We start from the raw sequence: 16,894 nt of genomic DNA, 5'->3' as shown, positions 1-16,894 counted from the left end.
TGTGCTGCCTCCCACAACATCCTCATAGTAAGCAGGGAAACCAAGAGTAGGTGCAACTGTAATTAAGTGGTTAATAATAAAGTAGCTGTTAAACCCCAGGGACCATGTGAGGTTTTGCAAGGGTTTGTGCTTGCTGTAGTATTAACCTGTCCTTTTCTTAATGGTGTTGATAATGGAAGAGAAAGCATGTTTATTAAATGTCTTGCTGACACTATGTTTGGAGATGCTGTAAGTAGTTCAGAGGACAGAACTAGATTTCAGTCTTGAGCGTGATCTGGAAAATAGTAGCCAATTCAATGAGGACCAAATTCTGTGCCTGCAGGAATGATGAATGCCACAAAGAAGGGAGAGGGATGGATGCCCAGGCAGTGCAACGTAAGGAAGGGATCTGGATTAGTCTTGGTCAGTGTATGTAGAGATGACATGGAACAGATTGCAGAAAGGGCAGATATCTGGCTGAGATGTTGGGAATGTTGTCTGTAAGGCACATGTCATAATTGTGCTTTGCTGTTGGAGCCCTGAATTCAGTTTTGAGCTCTGTAATCCAAGAACAATGTGGACGACAGCAGTGGTCAGAGGTTTAGAAAACGTGTAAAAGTTGAAGAATTTGTGTTTGTTTATTCTGGAGAAGAAAAGGAGGAGATGGTAATGGTATGCAAATTTGTAAAATGACAACATTGAGAGAAAAAGAATAAACCTTGCCTGTGTTCATGTGAGCTGAATGAGGGAAAACAGACTCACATGGCAGCAGAGGAGATTTAAGGCAAACACCAAGTAAAACTTCCTGTCATGGGGGTGGTTTTGGACTGGCACAACTGTCACAGGAGACCGTGGAGCCTCTGTCATGGGATGTTTTTTAAAAAAATAAGTTAGACAAACACCTGTCTGGACTGATGTGTATGTTTGGAGTGTGGCTGGTATGCCTCCCGGTGAGACAGAGACAAGATGGGCTCCTGAGGTCCCTTCCCAGCTCTAATTCTGTGATGTAAATGCAGTAGCAAAGCTATAATGGTGTTTAAATAACCTCTTGAAATAGATCTGATAGATGAGGCTTTTGGTTTGGAAATACTTAGCATGCTGTGTTGTAGACTCTGCATCTTATTCAAACTCATCTATAGTTTCATATCCTCTTTTGTCTTTCTTAATATCAGAATATTTTGTAAAAGTGAACACCAACATTGAGTCAGGCTGTGTCCTGAATATGGAACTTTTCCAAATGCAAGCTCAACTTGAAACAGAAAGAGTGGTTTTAAAGTTACTTTTCTTGCTTTGCAAAAGGAATTGGAACCCATCGTTCCTGACATTTCTATTTAGAGTTACCTTGGGACTCTCCAGTCCTCACCTATTTTATTATCTTGTACAAGGTTGTCTTGTATAATATTTGTCTGCCTAAGAATAAATTAAATGCAAAATTCATCAGGCTATTTGGACAAATGTGTGTGTGTGTGTAAGAGACCACTGTTTTATAAAAATAAGAGTACAAATTCACTGTGCTGGTTGATGGGTGTTTTAGTTGAATTTGGGGTAGTCGTGGTGCTGACTAGTGCCCTGCCAATGCAACCTGAGCAGAAGGCAGATGGTAGAGTAGTGCAGAAGGAAGGAGAGGATGGTAGATCCATGTGCCTGTGATAAGAGAGAGAGCAAGGAGAGAGGTAAATCTCTTAAAAGAGTGAGTTAAGGGCTTCAAGGAAATGGCAGATTCACTGCTTATCACTTGGGGAATCTGCAATAAAAGCAGTAAGAACATTTTCTTCTACAGCAGCAAACATACTGTGAAGGGTGGTACCTTTCCCTGGCAGCTTGATAAAACATGGAAATGTGGATCTGGCCAGAGGTATGCAGTTACTTTGATCTACTTTTGACTCTTCTGTGTTAATTCAGTCAGCCCAGGAACTGAGATTTCAGGTCACCAGTCTGCAGTTTCTCTAGTATTGCAGCTTTTGCTTCACTAAAAAGGATGCAGAAAGCTGGAAAGAAAGATGTTGTTTAAAGGCAAATTTTTCTTGATCTGTATCTGAATTCTGGGTAGGAAGTACTAGTTTTAGCCTCTGCTAAGTGCCCTAGGTGTGTTTTTACCTCCTCTATGAAATAAAAGCCCCTGTTTCAGGTGAACTTGCAAGTAGAAGTGGTCATTGTGGCAAAAACAAAAATAAAGTAAAATCTGTACAAACACCATAAAGGTCCTAAATGTGCACAAATGTCTCTGAGTGATTTTTAAGAGTTTCTTAGAAAGTGTGCCTTAAGCAGAATTGTAAAAAAAAGAAAAGGGTAGAAACCTATTGGCATTACAGAAATTAATTAATTGTGGTTTAAAAATAACAATAAAAGCAAATTATACTTTCATAAGGTCATACGAACTCAATGTTGTAGCCCCCAATAAAAGTTATAAGCAGCGTAAATGGTTGAGCTAAATGTGAGGGCCAACTGCTTGGGAGTGAACTAGAGAGAGCTTCTGTAAATTCATTGTGGCACATCTACAGTTATCAGGAAGATATTTTCAGGAGGATATTCTTGCATTATATTGAAATGAAATACATTGTGCAAAGACAACAGAGTGCACATTATCAGTTTTTTCTCTGACCATAGATGCAGAATTTAACCTCTATTTAGAATAGCTATTATTTCTAAACAAGCAAAAAAAGGTAAAGTTATGATGATGGAGCTCTTTGCTACTGAAAGGACTGATTGTTCTCTTGGCCAGCAATGATCAGGTAGGCTTTTAAAACAGTTTTGCAGGAGTGGATTTGTTGATGCTTCCTGCAATGTCTCAAGACCCTCAGTGAAAACAAAAACAAACAAAAAAATAAAAACAATAAAACCCCACCACATTTCCATCCTGGCCATGTTGCATTACTTCATCTATAGTCATGAAACCAAACTGACCTTTGTCAATGTGAATGATTGAGGAATTCTTGGAGCCTGTGCAGGGAGTCTCCTTCTTTTTGGCCAGTAAATTCACAGCTGAGGGCCTTACTTTGAATATGTGGGGAAGTTTACATTGTTCTAGGCTTCCTTATTGTATAAGGAATGAAGTTACTACCAAAACAATGCTGTTTATGCTTGATGCTAAAGCAGTACAGTGGATAATACAAGTTGGGGGGAATAGAGTGTGTTGTCCAGTGTTATCCTCACTTGATGTTAAAGAGTAGGAGTTGTAAAAGCCACTATCAAGAAACTACCGCAATGTTATTGCAGCTTTAGGGTACCTAAAAATCTGCAACTCCAGCCACTTTGCACAGATTGAAGTTTTGAACTGAGGATTTTTTTCTTTTTCTTGGTTGTTTCTTAGTTTTGAGCTTAATTCAGACAATAAAAGCAAATCTCAAAGCTTTATAATGCAGATGAAGGTTACATCTCACCGTTTACTTAGAAGTCTTCTGTTGTCTAAGTGAAGTTAAAATAGGTGTTTTGAAGTCAGCCTGTCCCTACCATGTCTTTGCCCTGACTCAGGTTTTGTTTCTCTTACCCTGCTTCTGACTGTCCATTTTTGAGCAGTAGGCTCAGTGTTAGCAGTGAAGTGAGCTTCACCATTTTCCCATGTTCCTCTTTGGAGGCATCAATGACTTTCATCTTTTATTTGTATTTATTCTTTTCACAAACCCCAAATCTTTCTGTCTTTTCACTGATCTTCTCAGAATACCTCCATGCACAATGTGAACATTTCTTTTTCTGGGTCCTGCAAGCTTTTTATTGAAATATTTCCAACTTTTATGGTTGATGTTTTTAGAAATAGCAACTTAAGCACCATACTACTGATACATAAAATTACTTGGATTCTATTTTCTTCCATATCAAGGATTTTAAATTATCATAACATTACAGCTTTTTACCTGCATAGTAATGTTAGTTATTTGCAAAAACATTTGAGAAAAACATAAGAGCTTAAGTTTTTTACTTAGCAAGAATTTCACTGTTTCCTGAGTGCAGTTACTCTATCATTGAGTTTTTCAGGACTCAGGAAACAAAAAGTACATGACCTCCTCACAAGTGGAGCTAGGGTTCTTTTATTTGAGCAATAATTTTGTGTTAATTTGGGTTTTTTAATTATTATTAGAGTATCATTAAATCCCTCCAAATAACTTCTCATACCTGCTGCATAATTGCCCACTTGGGCACCAGGCTCTGCTGCCAGCATGAGGTGGTCTCAACAGCTGCCCCTGAATTGATATTAGGGGGGTCAGCATTGACTGCTTTCAGTAGCTACACACAGGCATGGAAAAAATACCACAAAGCAGTCAGGCAAACCAGCTTGCCATTTCAGCTGAAGTTTGATTTAAAAATTTAAAAAACAAACAAAAAAACAAGAAGAAGTTTTCTTCTTCTTTTTGTGGGGAATATTGAACATTTTTATGACAAAAAAAAGCGGTTGCTTAGCTCTGGCTAATAGTGGATGAGTCTACTTGTAGTAAAAGATACATCCTAAAATAAGACTAGACAGGTTGCTGTGATGCTGGCAGTGACAAATGAAGACTGCAGGACCATTCAGAATCACAGATACCTTAGGATAAGTCACAAGACACATCTTACTTGGGAACTCCAGCATCTGGAAGGATTCTCCCATTTATTTTAACTGACTTACTAGAAATTAGAATTCTGGAGCTAACAAATAAAACCTTTGTGAAAGTAAGTTGGGCAGGGAGGAAGATACATAGTATGCAATTTCATATAGTCAATATATTTTTGAGCTTGTGAACCTTTTGCAGGGTTTCAGCAAACAAGCTTGTAGCAGAGCCTTAGCTACATATTTCATAAAAGGAATTCTCAATTTCTAAATACAGTGTGCTTGCCAGAGGTGATAGATGAACATGTAAGTGGAAGGCTCCAAAGCAATAAAATGCATGTTTGATGATGGAAACACTGCAGAAAGTAGGAAGATATAATCATAGAATGGTTTGGGACCTTAAATATCTCTCCCAGCTCTCTCAGCCTGTCTTCATAGATGTGCTCCAGCCCTCTGATCGTCTTTGTGGCCCTTCTCTGGACTCGCTCCAACAGGTCCGTATCCTCTTGTGTGGGGGGCTTCAGAAGTGGACATAGTACTCCAGGTGGGGCCTCACAAGAGCAGAATAGAGGGACAGGTCAAGACTCCCTTGACCTGCTGGCCATGCTTCTTTTGATGCAGCCCATGCAGGACATGGTTGGCTTTCTGGACTGTGAGCACACATTGCTGGCTCATGTTGAGCTTCTCATCAACCAGCATCCCCATGTCTTTCTCCCTAGGGCTGCTCTCAATCCATTCTCCACCCAACCTCTATTTGTGCTTGGGATCTCCCTGACCCAGATGCAGGACCTTGCACTTCACCTTCCTGAACTTCATGCAGTTTGCACAGGCCCATCTCTCAAACCTGTCAAGGTCCCTCTAGATGATCTCCCTCCCCTCCAGCGTGTTGACTGCAGAAGAAGGAAAGAAAATTTCTTTGACCAAATACATGTTTTTAAAGCATTTTTTGCATTATTTCCTGACCTGAATACCTTCTTTCTGAATGAGTCTTTTATTTAACTTTTTGTATTTTAGACATAACAGAATAGAAATAACCTTACAAATGGAATAAGCTTTTGTGACATGCATATAGAGCTGTATACAGTGTATTTACCTCTTGTGTAAAGGTGGGGTACTTGAAAGGTCACAAAGGACTAGATAGCAGCTATTCACTTCAGGCTGGTAGTAGCCAAAAGTTATCTGATGACTAAGTCTTTCAGGGCAAAGTGAGGTGCCTTGCTACGGGACAGCTGCATTGCTGGTAATGTTCACCTTCTTGCCATGAGCTCACAGAAACCTGGTTACCTTGTCCAGCACTATTTCTCAGTCAGTTTATTAATTTTCTGGTTTGGTGGGACTTTTTAGATGCATTCTTCTGTGGGAGCTTCCTTCTGCATATCGTATCCTTCACATCAAGTTTTATCCCCTGCACAATGAGGAGGGAGGTACTGCACACTTCCTTTTCTCTTCTTCTGTATCAGCTATCCTCTGCCTTTGCCCAATTCATCTCCTGTTCTGAGTTAGGCCATCTCTCCCTCTCGGCTCTTGGCCTCATTCTGGGTGTTTATTCTGTTACCAGATCCTCTAGACCTCTATCTTGTTTTCTTCACTGCATTTGGCTTGCAAGCAGGATTGACTGAAAATAGTCTAACCACCACTCTCTATTTTCTTCCTTCACAGGATTTCTGTTCATTTCATTTTCAAAATTACTTATCTGATTTCTTCTTGACCATCTGTGTGGTGTCAAACTATGTGGTGTCTGAGTAACCCAAAGTATAAATATGACACACTTCCAGAAGAATGGAGATAGAATAAATTTTGGCCTTCCTTGTTAAGACTCATCAGCACCTCTCACTTCTACCTCTTTAAGGAATACTTAGAGCAAAGGAAAATCTTACTTAGTTCGTATCTGTATGACTCCATGTCATCACAAGGATCTGCCCTCATGGATTTTGTTTCTTCTGAGGTCTGTGGAAGTGTGAAGATGAAACAGAGGAGGAGCTGTTTGAGTTATAGGATGTGAGAGCAGACAGTAACCAGCAAAGGTTACAAAATAGGAATTTATCTTCTTTGAATGACACTTCAGCATACTTTGTTTGTTTCCTTAGCTTTTTCAGTTAAACAGCATTTTTATTCTTTCAGTTATTAGTACAAAGCTGTAAAGGTAGGCATGGCATTGAACAACAGATTAAATCATAATATAGTATAAATCACTGTGAAGCAGTAATTGAAAAATATGGAAGCTAAGTAAAAGAAAGTAAGTTATCAAAGTACCATATATCAGAGTCCAAAGCCAATCCCTGCGGAACTTTTTGTTTGTGACAGCTACTAGCAGCCACAAGGCTGATTTGGTGCCTCTAGACAGTTACTTATGTATTCAGGTCACACTTTGTTCTCTTCCTCAGTTACAGCTTCAACAAGATATGGTATCCTCTCCCAGCATTTCTTGACAAAAGTCAGGCTAAAGGCTTTTCAGAAAGGGTGATTAATGCACTCTCATAGTACCAGTTTGAGGATAAGAGAAAAAAAAATGAATAGTTATATGTGAAAACTGAATATACATAGCTGTTCAGAATTACACCCAACAGCTTAGGAAGGGGTAAAAAGTAACTCTCCAAGCTGCTGGGCTTTGTTTGCCAAAAATTAATCTATTTGGAGGGGCAAGAGGAGGGATAGAACAGTATTTCTGCAGCTCATGTCCACCTTGTCCTCGTCTCAGGAGAAATACAGATGGTGACAGTCCCAGCAGGTTTTTAACCCCATCTTGGTTGCTCAGCTTTACACAGCCACTCGTTATTAAGTTAACTTGGGGTTAGTAGGGAAATTACACCAGGTGACACAGAAGGGCAGTAAAGATTTCCATAAAGATGTATTTCACTGTATTTCATTGAGAATTAAGCTTTACCTTTGCATAAAAATTTCAGCTGTTAAGACTTCTATGCAAATCATTTCAAAATAATTGTATTACTAGCCTGTAATGTACTGAGCCTTAATCTATTACTTTGTAATGATGTACTGGAGAACTTGGAGGCCTTCCATTTAACTAAGCATATTTTGTTTTAAATTCCAAAACCCATACAGAAAAGCAGTCCAATACTTACTAAATTACTTTGATATTAATTTGTTGTGTATGCTTTTCTAACACACAATTTTTGGAATTTGCTGTGGAGTATTCATTTAAAGTGGAAATCTTATATCAAGTCCTTTTTTTTTTTCTTTTTTCTCTTCATTATAGTATAGGGATGTCATGGTGAAAGATGGATTTCTGTGGGACATCTCTCACAACGGTGATTTATTATTTAATATTAGTTGGTCTCAGTCCATCTTCTTCCTGGCCACTGTGTAAGGTATTCTTAAAGAATAATGATGCTGACTGTCTTGATAGAGTGCTCTGGGACACAGAGAACACTATGCACAAACCAGTAGTTTGGTCTCAGAGTCACTGGACTTGTACTCACTTCGTGGAAAATACCATTCATCAGCATTCATTAGAGACAGAGCCTAAGGACTGAATGTGGATGTTGACTCACCTGATTCTTCAGGTCACTGGCAAGGTCAGTTGCTGGGTATGTTCTGGGAAGATTTCTGGACCACTGTATGGACACAGCATCAGTTTCCAGGCTGCAGATAAAGCTGCCCTGAGGGGAAGGTGGGTTGAACTACATGGTTTCCCTTGGGCTGAGACATCTTCCATGAAGTGCTGAGGCTCCTGTTGCACCACAGACCAAGCCTGGTTTGCCATGAACCAGCCAAGAAGCTTCCTGAATAGAAAAAGCACTTTGCTACAGAGAGACAATTCATTTGAAAAAGAAGAAAGAATCACTCTAGTTAGGACTCCAGGAATAAATCTTTGAAGTAAATCGAAGTACTTTCAAAAACACCTACTGTATCCTCTTTGCATCAATGAAAAATCTGCAGCAGTTTTGCAAGGGACTAGCTTTCACCAGCTTGAGATAATCAGAAAGCTGGTATTTTTCCACCATCCCATGAGCTTCCCAGAAGTGATAGCTATAAATCCTCCATAGGGAAGAAGTTACTATATTTTTTCTTCTTAAGAGATAAAACAGGGCTGATAACTAATGATGAAGTTAAGAAACTTATTTACTTAATTGAGCCTGCTTGTTTGGTATGCATCCCAATTAACTCATTTTTGTTGTGACCATATTGAAGCAACCTACACCCTTGTGACCTTCTCTTATAATTATTACCATATTCCTCTTTTGAAGCCCTGTTTTGATTATGTACTCAAGAAACTCTGCTAAAATATCTGTAGCATTAGTACAGAGTCAGATTTTTTTCGTTGTTCTGAACTTGAGGATAGTAACAAAAAATATTTTTTTATTGAAGCTCTTGGAGGATGTGGGGGTCAGTTGCAGCCCTTAGGGAACGAGGGGCAGTCTTCCTTTTTAAAATGGTTATTATGGCTATTTTGGGTAGGCAGAACTTGTCCAACTAGAAATTATTTTAAGAAGAATATGTAGTTGGGTGGCAGCACTCAGAGATGCCTCAGAATTCCTTTGTTGTGCTGAACATTGTACATGTTACAGGGTCACAGGAGAGAGTAAGAGCTGCTGAAAAGGGGCTGGCAAGTATGACCATCCCTAAACTTGCTGAGTTGCTATGTGGAATCTCTGCCCCAAATGAGGCTAGGTTGTTATTATTGCTTAAATTAACTACAGTATTTGACAGCTCATTGCCAAAACCACAGTGGAGCTGGCTGGGCACCTATTTGTGAAGGAGACCTGGTATTGCAGTGGTAGGTGACTCTGTCAGTGAGCAGCTGCCTGTACAAGGCGGGTGTTTATTCTTCAGTGCTTCATCGGATGAAGATTTTGCTGGTCTGTGCCAACCTCTACAATACTAACTTACACTCCATAAGAGGTTCTTCTGCTCCTCTCCTCCCGTTTACCTGAAAATCCCAGCCAAGTGGTTTTCCTCCTTCACGGCATGAACAAGTGCACTGGTGGAGCTCGCTTTGGACAGCAAGCCCACAAGTCGTGTTGGCTTAGAGAAAGGTGCTCTGCAACCTGCATCTTTCATTCTAGTGGAAATAGAAGGCCTTTTACCAGAAGTAAGTCTTAAACCAAGTCCCCTCACCACCGGCTGCTGAGCACCCTTGCCGTTTTGTGCACCTCTTACAACAGTGGACCCTTCTCCTCAAGCAATAGGACCCTTGCAGAGGCTTGCTGATACGGTTTCTGTTATTGAGCTCATATCACTGCTATCCCCAGTCTCCATCAGCTCTCTGCTGCCTTCTGTCCAGATCAAAACTGGCCTTGCTTTTAACTTCTGGACGTGCTGTGTACCTTTTCTCTTCCTCTTTCCAAGTTGTTTTCTCTCTACTTCCTTACAGAGTGCCCTCATGTCTGTGTTTTATGCTGTGTGGTGTTTCTTTTTTGTATGGCACATTCATGCTGTTCCTGAAACAATTAAAAACACTTCTTTAAAGATAATACCTTGCTCTGGGTTTCCATTTTGCAATGGATGGCTCGCTAAGCTGCTGGGAATTTTGATGCCTGAGGACAGCAGCTGCTGGGCAGAGCTTACCTGGATGCCACCCACTTACTGGTGTACTGCGTCCTCTTGCTTTAGTGTTTGTCTGAGCAATCTTCTGTTCTCCTTCAATGTAAGACTGATCAGGTAGCAAAAATTCCTGCATCAGTAGAAAAGGTTTGGGAATCTTCCTTCAGCCATGAACAATAACCCAGTGTAAACCAGATGACCATCTCAGACCAAGCCTTCTTCATGCACCAGGCAAAGGTGGGTGATTGAAAAAGCCAAAGGAATGGTCTCTCCACAAAAACAATTAGAGGTTCATGCTTTGCCCTCTCTTGACTTTCTCTGTTTACATAATTTGTTTTAACTCTTTGCCTATGTCTAAGTGTTCTGCTTTAGAATATGTATGAAAGATGCTGTATGAAAGATTAATTTCATTTCCATCATTAGGAGTTTCCTTTCTACATGAACTCATGTGCCAGATCACACAACATGCAGCTGAGGTGTTTGCATTTTATATGACACCTACAAGACTCTACTGAGTTAAATGTGCAAGTCGTAAAGTTCTTAAAATACAGCTTTCCGTTTATGTGTTTTTTGGCATAGAAACAGAAAAGCTGGGGCTGGAGGTAGGAAATGGATTGCCATCTTGGAAATTTAATGACCAGCTCTTTCCCTGTGATGTGTGTGGAAAAGTGTTTGGTCGACAGCAGACTCTGTCCCGGCATCTCTCGCTGCACACAGGTGAGCTGATGCTTTTTGGTTCCAGCACTGAGGAAACCTGAGTTTTCCTCATGGTTTGTTTAAGGGGAGAGGGAAGGAGGTAAGCAGAAGAGCATGTAAGCCATCCTCACTCCTTGCACTTAGAGCAGAGAAACAGGGGAGAATGTCAAGCGAGTGGTATTCAGGGAGTTAACTAACATTTTATTTCTTTACAGGCTATTTATCTTTACAAAATGTGTAAACTCAAGTTTGTCCAGGTTCCAGTAGACCAGCCTGTAGATACCAACTGGTTAACCAAGCCTGGTAACAGAGCTCTGAAGAGAAGGCAGACACTTTCACCTGATGAGCTTTTTAAATGTCACTGAACAGCAAAAGATTTGGCCTTGGTGTTTCAGATCTGCTGAAACTGAAAGGATTTAGTATCTGTCATTCATCTTTGCTCTCATCATCCAGTTCTTCTGAGAGGAACAGGGGCTGTTTTAACCCATGCCAACTTTCTCAAAGCTTCAGATCAACTAACAGAGTTTTTATATGAAAGATGCACCTTGTCAGCCTGCTGAGGTGCACTGCACAAAACAGGACTTGCAAGCAAGAATTCCTGATGCCGTGCTGAAAAATACTGGCGGTACAATGCCAGTGTATGAGGTACCATATAGCAGAGCCATGCTGAAAATGTTCAAATGCTTGTTCAAATGCCTTCGTGGAATCTTGGGGTTTTCATAGTCCTAAGCTGCTCTGCTGAATGCCTTTCCCCCCCTAAAACCTGCAGCATTATATTTCAAATTTAGAGCAGCAGCTCCTCAAAGGGAAAGGTTGTAAAAGCTGATGTAATGTTTGGTTATTTTAATCAACTCTTTGCAAAATAAAGCCTGGCAGGCACTAAAAATGTACTGCCAGGTTTTATAAATATTTAAAATAATTTTTAATTTTAATTTCTTGAAGTGGTGAAGCATCAGAAACTCATAAAGAATTTGTTTAATTTCTTCAGCTGTTCTTTGCTTGAGTTTTTTTAGTTAGTCTGTGTTCAGAACTGGCCTAAATGATACAGCTTTCCCTTTCCTCCCCATCCTCAGATTTTAATACAAAATCACCAACCATCACGTCTCTGCAAGTGATCACATGGGCAACCTCAAGAATAGCTGGACCCAAAAATCAATCAATAAAAGATGCTAGGTGGAAGAAGTAGTTGTAGATTATTGACCTGTTTCTCTACTGGCTCTGCTGTAGCTCTCAGAGCAGCAATTGGCCCAGTTTTCCAGTTTATAAAGTTTTATATTCTCTTTGCTGCAAATGGTAAAGCAAGTTTAAAACAAACAAACAAACAAAAAAACCCAAACAAACAAACAAACAAAAAAAACCAAACACAAAAAAAAACCCCAAAAAAACCAAAACCAAGCCACTATCCCTAAACTATCTCCAAAAAATAGGATTTTTTTTCTGAGTAATTGCTGGGACCCCCTCTAAGTTTCCAAACTGTCAAGCTTCCAAAGTATCTCATTCTGAAGGCTCCTTGGAGAAACCCAAAGGAATGCACACTTGGTCATTGGCAGCTTTAAAAATAGCTTGCTTCAAAATGAAGTATACATGTGAGGTTTTCTCTTTCTTTTTCAGAGGAGAGAAAATACAAATGCCACCTGTGCCCCTATGCTGCTAAGTGCCGTGCTAATCTGAACCAGCACCTGACGGTCCATTCTGTGAAGCTGGTGAGTACAGACACCGAGGACATTGTCAGTGCTGTCACTTCTGAAGGCAGCGATGGAAAGAAGCACCCTTATTACTACAGGTGAGGAACCAGACAAGGGCTGTACACCAGATGCTAGAATCTAAATGTCTAATCTGCCTGCTAAGGACATGTGAGAGGGACACCCTTCTGGTGTTGCAGGGTGGAACTGCAATGACGCTACTTGTTTTGCCCAGATCTGACTTAGCTAAGCAGCAAAACCCAGCTGGCTGCCCCATGCTGTTTGACTTGGCTGGTCATTGGGAAAGACTCTGGGGTTTGCTGTGGGGTTGGTTTTTTTTGAACAGCCATGTGAAGCAGATGGGCTCTTAGAAGCCTCTTCAACTTTTCATGCAATGTTTGTTTTAAGTTTTGTGTTTGAAAACATCCCATCATATACACAGATTCACAGCAAATCTAAAGCACTGTGCTCCTAGTTGTCTCTGACAGCTCCATTGTTTTCAACCAAATCTATGAAACCAAATAGTAAAGTGTAATAAGAATTGTTATGTCATGATACGCACTGCCACCATTTGTTTGAGGTGTATACATCCAGTGACCAACATGATGAAAGAAAGAAAACCTTTAGAATTTGCTTGAAAAATTCAAAGGAATTGCCCAGAGAAGATGGACATTTGAGCATTCTCCTCGTTGCATGCGCAGTTGTGAATTCTGCAAACTGTGATATGGACTCTAGTGGCCAAGCAGATTAGGAAATCACTCTTACTTTTAGTCAAAGTGCCAAGAGCAGATTTAATTACAAAATCATAGAAGAAAGCAATAAATGAGAGCTGCTGGATTAGATTATCTAGTCCATCCCCTGGGAAAGCAAAATAGTGCCTTAGAGTATATGCCTTTTTAAATGTTTTTGGTTTCGTTTAAAATGTTAATGGTCTATTCAAAGCAAGAGGAGATTCTGAGAAGATAGTTACATTAAGGGGTCCTTTCCACTGCCTCTCAATATCACTCTGTTTATGCACTGGCTGTGAAATCTGTATCCCTGCTAATTATTTGCATAGCTGATGACTGCTGCTGTTTTCCAGTCAAGCATAAGAAATGTTTGAACCCATTTTTACTTGCTTACACTGAAACTGCCAGGCAGCTTTGCACAGGATCCCAGTTTGGCATGGGAACCATTCCAGGGCTTGAAATAACTCCTGCAGTGTGCAGCAAGCTCTCCGTTTGTCAGTGTATCAGCCGTACTAAACATCTTGGCAAAGCTGCAATGCCTCTTATTGCCCAAAGGAATCAGCTAGGTGATGCACAGCATCTGGAATCTGTAGTTTTTAATTAACTTTATGATTATTTAGTGTCATTATAGCATGTACAGGATTGTTGCATTGTGCCTGCCCTTAATCACGTTGGCATGGCCATCAGTTCAAAGGCAGTTCAGCAGACAAAAGAATTTTGTGGTGAATGTTCAACAAGGAGGAAGAGAAGAAATCTGTGCAGGGAGTTCTTGCAAATGCAGGGAAAGAAAAATTCAGAAAATTCATGTTTCTGTTTGTGGGTTGTTGCGGGTTTTTTTAATGTTTCTTACTCTTGAATTCCTTTCTGTCTGCAGCTGTCATGTGTGTGGGTTTGAGACGGAGATGAATGTCCAGTTTGTCAGTCATATGTCCCTCCACGTGGATAAAGAGCAGTGGATGTTCTCCATTTGCTGCACAGCATGCGATTTTGTCACTATGGAAGAGGCAGATATGAAGGCTCATGTCAACAGCAAGCACACAGGTGATGATCCCACTCTCCCAGCTGCAGTGATCTTGCTCTTCCTTGCTTTTTAGTTGCAACCTTCACACTTCCCATTAGCACTCTACTTTCATTGAAACATTTGCTAATTAAGGCCTGATCTCTTAAAGTTGACGTGAATTGGACTCCAGCCAGGCAAATAATGTGGTGGTGCAGATCAGTTTTCAAGCTTAGAGAAATAAATGAAGGACTACTTAGCCCTCTTTCTTCCTATTGCCCTTATCCCCCACAAATGCCTTCCCTGTTGAAGTCAGCATATTTCATTTGTTTTTCTGACTGGTTTACTATTTCATCAAAATCCTGCTTTGACTTCAGTGACACTAAGGTGACTTTGAGTGCTAATTGTGCATACCTGGCTGTAAGTTTGAAATACATAATATGTGGAGCTTTGCTTTTCAGTATGTTTGCCTCCACAGTCTATCAGTTTGGAATTTCACGCTGATGTTTAGTTGACACTGTGATTCAGCAATGCCATAAATGTAACTTTATATTAAATAACAGAACAAGTCCCATGTTCTCTCCCTTGTCCTGTTCACTTATTAGCCAAAGATAAGAGCAATAGCAGTTTTCAAACAAGCGCCATATGCTTAGTCCAACTAATGAAGTCTGGCATAATTAAAGGAGAAGAAAATAAGAATCCTTTTAATTAATTTATCTTATAACACCAGGCAGAAGCATTTTGCTGCCACAAGCTACTATCATTTGTGTTGACAATGCTGAGCCTGAATTGCAGCTAGCATGATTTTTCCATTGCTAAGTTGCTTTTTGTGTCCTACTAGGAATAAAAATGGGAAAACAGGGAGAGATGAAGAAAGAGAGAAGAATGTAGTTGTTTGTGCTCACAGATACATAAGTTAAATCTTACTACAGAACTACAAACTACTGGCAAGCTCTCAAGGGATTTTTTGCCAGCATAGCTCTCTGCACTTCTCCCTGCTGCCTGAGGTGTCTGCAGCTAACTCCATGTGCAGGCAGTCAAGGCAAACGAGGAATGCCACCCATAGCCACATGAAAAGCTTGTATTTGAGCTAAAAACTGAGCTGTACCCCACTGTATCTTCATTGCGTGGCTAAAAGATTGGAGCTGCTGCTTTACTAAAGAAAGTAAAAAAAAAATCCCACCCTTTGTTCTCCCTTCACCCTGTCAAATTGAGCCATTCAGCCAAACGTTGACACGTACGGCCAATACAGAGGGTGAAAAAACAGAATGGATTTTCTGGGTCACTTGACTCCGGTCCCTTATCCTGTGATGCTACCAAATGATAAAAGGCCTGTTTGCAAGGGTGTCGGTGTATGTCTTCAAACAAGTACAATTGTTTTAAATTAACTACTTCTACTGACAGGCAGCTGCAGATTTTCCTGCATTAAAGATTAGGACCTTTTTAACATTTTCAGCATATGTCTTACTGATAATCAGGACACACATATGTTGTTCTAGTGCCAGATCTGTCCTTTACCTGAAAAAGCAGTCCATCTCTTGCTCCCTCCACCTTTCTTCCCTCCTTACACAGTACTTATTCCCTTAGTATATTTATGGAGAACAATCCTCTCCCGTCTAAATGTACACTCAGCCCTTTCTTATGTGAAACACAGCTTTCTCACGGTACCTATCCCTCACTGCATATGTTCTTGTTAGAACCCCTGCTCTTGACATATGCAATCACAGCTGTACATGGTGAAATGAAATAAGCAGTGGTGGCAGTGTAAAACAGCAGCAGCTACTGGGAATAGCTCACACAGTAACATTCTGTGATCATATTTAGCTTCCTTGAAGGTTCCCCCACACTGATTGCTCATATTCATCCCATGTTCTGCTCAAATTCTTCTTTTGTTTTCCTTGACTGTTTCCAACTTCAGCACTCCTCTTTTGTAGCAAAAATTCTTGTTACTGGCCCTTCAGGTCATAACCTTGTACTCTGCACTATTAAATTTCATTCCATTTGTATTATTCTGGTCCCCAAGGTCAGTGAATCTTTCTATATGGTATCCCAGTCATCCTCCCTATTGACAGCTCGGGTCATCAGATTTCATTAGTGCATTCCTACATTTTTATCTTAGGTTTAAAGGTCTGCTCATCAGTTTAAAGCTGGGCACATAGGTACTAGTGTTTGCAGAGGCCTTGATCCAGAGAACTTTATCAGAGAGATAAGATGAAGTTTTAGTTAGTTTCTTTTTAACACAGCTCTGATTAAACCTAGATTTAGGAGGGACATAATAATTTGCCCATTCTTGCCTCATGGCAGTTCTTATATGAGAATTCTCACTCTTGGTCACTTACAGTGTGTGATAGCGTTTGGGACTTGAACTTCATAGATTTATTGCACACATAAGGTGTCGCGGGCTGGTATTGGGGGGCTACTTTAGCTCCAGTTAAAGAATGGCTTTTAAAAAATTATTTATCTTCAATAAGTGATCCTAATAGGAACAGATAAATCCTGCGACTACACTGTTGCCTCTTTCTTACAATCATTACTGAAGATGCTGCTCAGTACAATTAATGATTTTACTCTCCTTTGCCTGTCCTCCCAGATTTACCCATTGGACCCACATGCATGGAAAGGTGAAGGAAGTTTAGCTTGGACCAGTAGGCACCTTTGGTTTCCACACCCCAAACATACAGAAGCTCTGCTTCCTTTCTAAGTGACAAATTCTTAATTGTTTTTGAACACTGAGCTATCATGGGATCATGTTGTCATGGGAATTTTTTTTTCAGCCTGGTAATGAGGT

General features: G+C 40.3%; 1 protein-coding gene across 5 annotated transcripts in view; it reads left to right on the top strand.

Annotated features, from left to right (window-relative positions):
* Positions 1-16,894, top strand: part of ZNF827 (zinc finger protein 827) — a 106,007-nt gene that overhangs the window by 81,007 nt on the left and 8,106 nt on the right. For 4 of the 5 annotated variants that reach the window (XR_007889331.1, XM_051617609.1, XM_051617608.1 and 1 more), the window contains exons 9-11: positions 10,583-10,720; positions 12,311-12,482; positions 13,984-14,150. Coding sequence is in view for 4 of the 5 variants with exons in the window: in XM_051617609.1 (XP_051473569.1) it covers positions 10,583-10,720; positions 12,311-12,482; positions 13,984-14,150 (477 nt within the window). In the remaining variant the exon portion in view is untranslated. The remainder of the gene's footprint in view (positions 1-10,582; positions 10,721-12,310; positions 12,483-13,983; positions 14,151-16,894) is intronic. The other variant, XM_051617610.1, reaches the window with a different exon arrangement.

The sequence above is a fragment of the Apus apus genome, chromosome 4, assembly GCF_020740795.1.
Source record: "Apus apus isolate bApuApu2 chromosome 4, bApuApu2.pri.cur, whole genome shotgun sequence".
NCBI lineage: Eukaryota > Metazoa > Chordata > Aves > Apodiformes > Apodidae > Apus > Apus apus.
The sequence above is the reverse complement of the archived record's forward strand: the minus strand, read 5'-3'. Positions and strand labels throughout refer to the sequence as shown.